Consider the following 2,521-nt stretch of genomic DNA (forward strand, 5'->3'; position numbering starts at 1 on the left):
CACGAGTGTCGGAGTGGGCCTTTCCACTGTACAGAGAGGCCTCTTGGTCCCTTCTTGTCTGCTGTCCACTGATGATATCTAAAGATCTGTATTATAATATGACGATGAGAGAAGAAGTACCCTTTAACTCAAATATATTCATGAAGGATATGCAGACATTAGTCCGCTATACGGTTATCAATTCATTTCAAGAAAATGAGTCACTGTTAATGTATTTGACTAAAAACTGGAAGTATTTCTATATGCCACTGTCTCCACAGAAATACGATTCTACGTGGACAGTTGACACCACACTTGTAAAAACTATATTTGGATGATGTATGGTGTCTTTATTGTTCCCAGGAGATGATTCAGTCTTTGTTATTGCCTGTGTTGATACGGTTGAATGCTTTAAAGCCGTTTCTCGCCCACCTTAGAAAAGTAGATACGGAGGATGTATTCTCTGTTCTTCCAGGATATATGGATCTCTGACTCCGTGCTCGCACATTTCCCCTCGATTTCTGCACCAAGGGGCAGAGTGAACGATGCCTGCTCGGTGATCAACTGCGAAAAAAAAATATAAAACCAACTTGACAAGTTGACAGACCTATCAGGGACTATGTAGTATCGCGAACAGAGAAGGTGCTAGACTTGGCATCCCATTTTTACGCACCAAACCTAAACGTGTAAAAAGCTACCCAGGCTGGCACCATTATTGGACAATCTTTTAACACGAGCAAAATCAAAGCAAAATTGATAGTTAAGTTATTTAAAAGCTGTTTAATTTCGAATAATGGTGGCTCTGGTGCGACGTGACCATTTTACGCACGACTGCACACAAAAGGGGGCTGCTTAAAAATACATTTTCAATGTTTTCAAAATACATTTGAGCATTTGAAAAATGTAACAGCGATGTTAAAGAAAATGGAAAACTATTTTCTTGTAATTATAATTTCCCAGGTCCTTAAACCATATTTACGCATATCAGTAAACCTTTAATGTCACCAACAAAAAGCAACATTGAATGCAGCTAAAATGCTTTAAACTGTCATCGTCTTTTTCCGTTTTTTTTTCTCTTTCTGAAGCATCCACATGTAATAAAATGCACGAGGGGATTCCTTACGTCTATCCCGTTGAGCGCGAGCACGTCATATGGCACGAGGAATCTTACGGCGAACTCCACCATCAGGCATGTCGTGCCGTTCTCCCGGACCGCGAAGATGGCTTTGTCCGGGTTATTGGAGAGACCGGACAGATTCTCTCCCTCCTGCTCCGCCAGCACCACGGACAGCGCGAGCACACCTGACCACGGAGATGAGCAGAATTTAAAGAGGGGACACACACACACACACACACACACACATGCTCATGCACTCACACACGACACACACACACACACACACGGAAATCTGCAGAATCAGCAGAAATGTGATGGTTAAGCGGATGTTCGCCCACATCTCGAAACCGCTGTTTATCACCTGAGTTCCCTCACGACAAAGTCAAAATCAAGTGGAAATATCGGTGAGAGAAATCTGCAGCATCAGGGGAGCAACAGCACGCGCCTGGCTGCAGACTAAACAGCGTCAGAAAGTGACGAAGTTAAACTCTGATAATGTTTGAAGCACTTTTGGAATCGTGTGAGGATGAAATGGCAGGTGAAATATACGAACAACCACATACTGAAGTCGTGCTTAAAGGATGCACACACGTGCACGCGCACACACACACACTTACACACACACACTGACACACACACTGCAGTAAGGAGTCACGACAAATGCACACACACACACACACACACACACACGCACACACACACTCGCACACGCACACACACACACTCGCACACACACAGACAGTGCCTCACCAAAAAGCAGAAGTCTGGCGCTCTCCGTGGTGCTGAAACCGAGTGGACCCATTGCTCTTAGCTTCCCCGGTGCTGCAACAAAATGGGCTCAGTGACTGGGCAGCCGGTACTGAGCCCACGGAAAGAAATTGGAAAAAAGACAGTCAGAGAGGGGGGCGGGAGCAGAAAGAGAGAGAGAGAGAGACAGAGAGAGAGAGAGAGGAGGGATGCCTCCACTCAGCGCCCAGAAGTCATGCTCCGATCATCGTGAATGCAGCAAAAAATGTCTCCAGGTCGGACGTGAGATCCGGTCTAGGAGCCGCAGAAGCAGCTCGGAGCAGTCCTTAACAATCCACACCGACCTCTCACTGCAAGGTTGACTGTTTTCTAACCCCGTGACAACTGCAGGACTGAGCTTCTTCTGCGCATTTAAAAAAAAAAAAAAAAAAGTCCGTCACCTGAGTTTGTCTTCTGTAGAGAAAGAGCAGGCAGGCGGTCTCAGTTATCCCCGCATTGCTGTGGTCTCCATCTCTATGTAGCTGCTGTAGGTTGGGCTGAAATGATGTATGTCTGGGGAAACGCCGACAACACCCCCGCCCTCCCTCCTTCCCCCTCCTTCCTCTGTCAAACTTCACTACTGCAAGGTTGAAGCTGAGAGTCCATGAGAACGAGTGCTTAAAAACATCACCTCATGTG

The 2,521-nt window shown here is 46.1% G+C and overlaps 1 protein-coding gene across 1 annotated transcript in view; it reads right to left on the reverse strand.

Moving 5' to 3' along the window:
• Positions 1-2,227, reverse strand: part of lamp5 (lysosomal associated membrane protein family member 5) — a 5,540-nt gene extending 3,313 nt beyond the window's left edge. Inside the window, exons 1-3 of the mRNA XM_020632373.2 lie at positions 1,847-2,227; positions 1,103-1,281; positions 412-543 (exon numbers count right to left, since the gene is read on the reverse strand). Of these exons, the coding sequence (XP_020488029.1) occupies positions 412-543; positions 1,103-1,281; positions 1,847-1,898 (363 nt within the window). The 5' untranslated portion in view covers positions 1,899-2,227. The remainder of the gene's footprint in view (positions 1-411; positions 544-1,102; positions 1,282-1,846) is intronic.
• Between the last annotated feature and the right edge of the window lie 294 nt (positions 2,228-2,521).

This window comes from Labrus bergylta, chromosome 15 (genome assembly GCF_963930695.1).
Source record: "Labrus bergylta chromosome 15, fLabBer1.1, whole genome shotgun sequence".
NCBI lineage: Eukaryota > Metazoa > Chordata > Actinopteri > Labriformes > Labridae > Labrus > Labrus bergylta.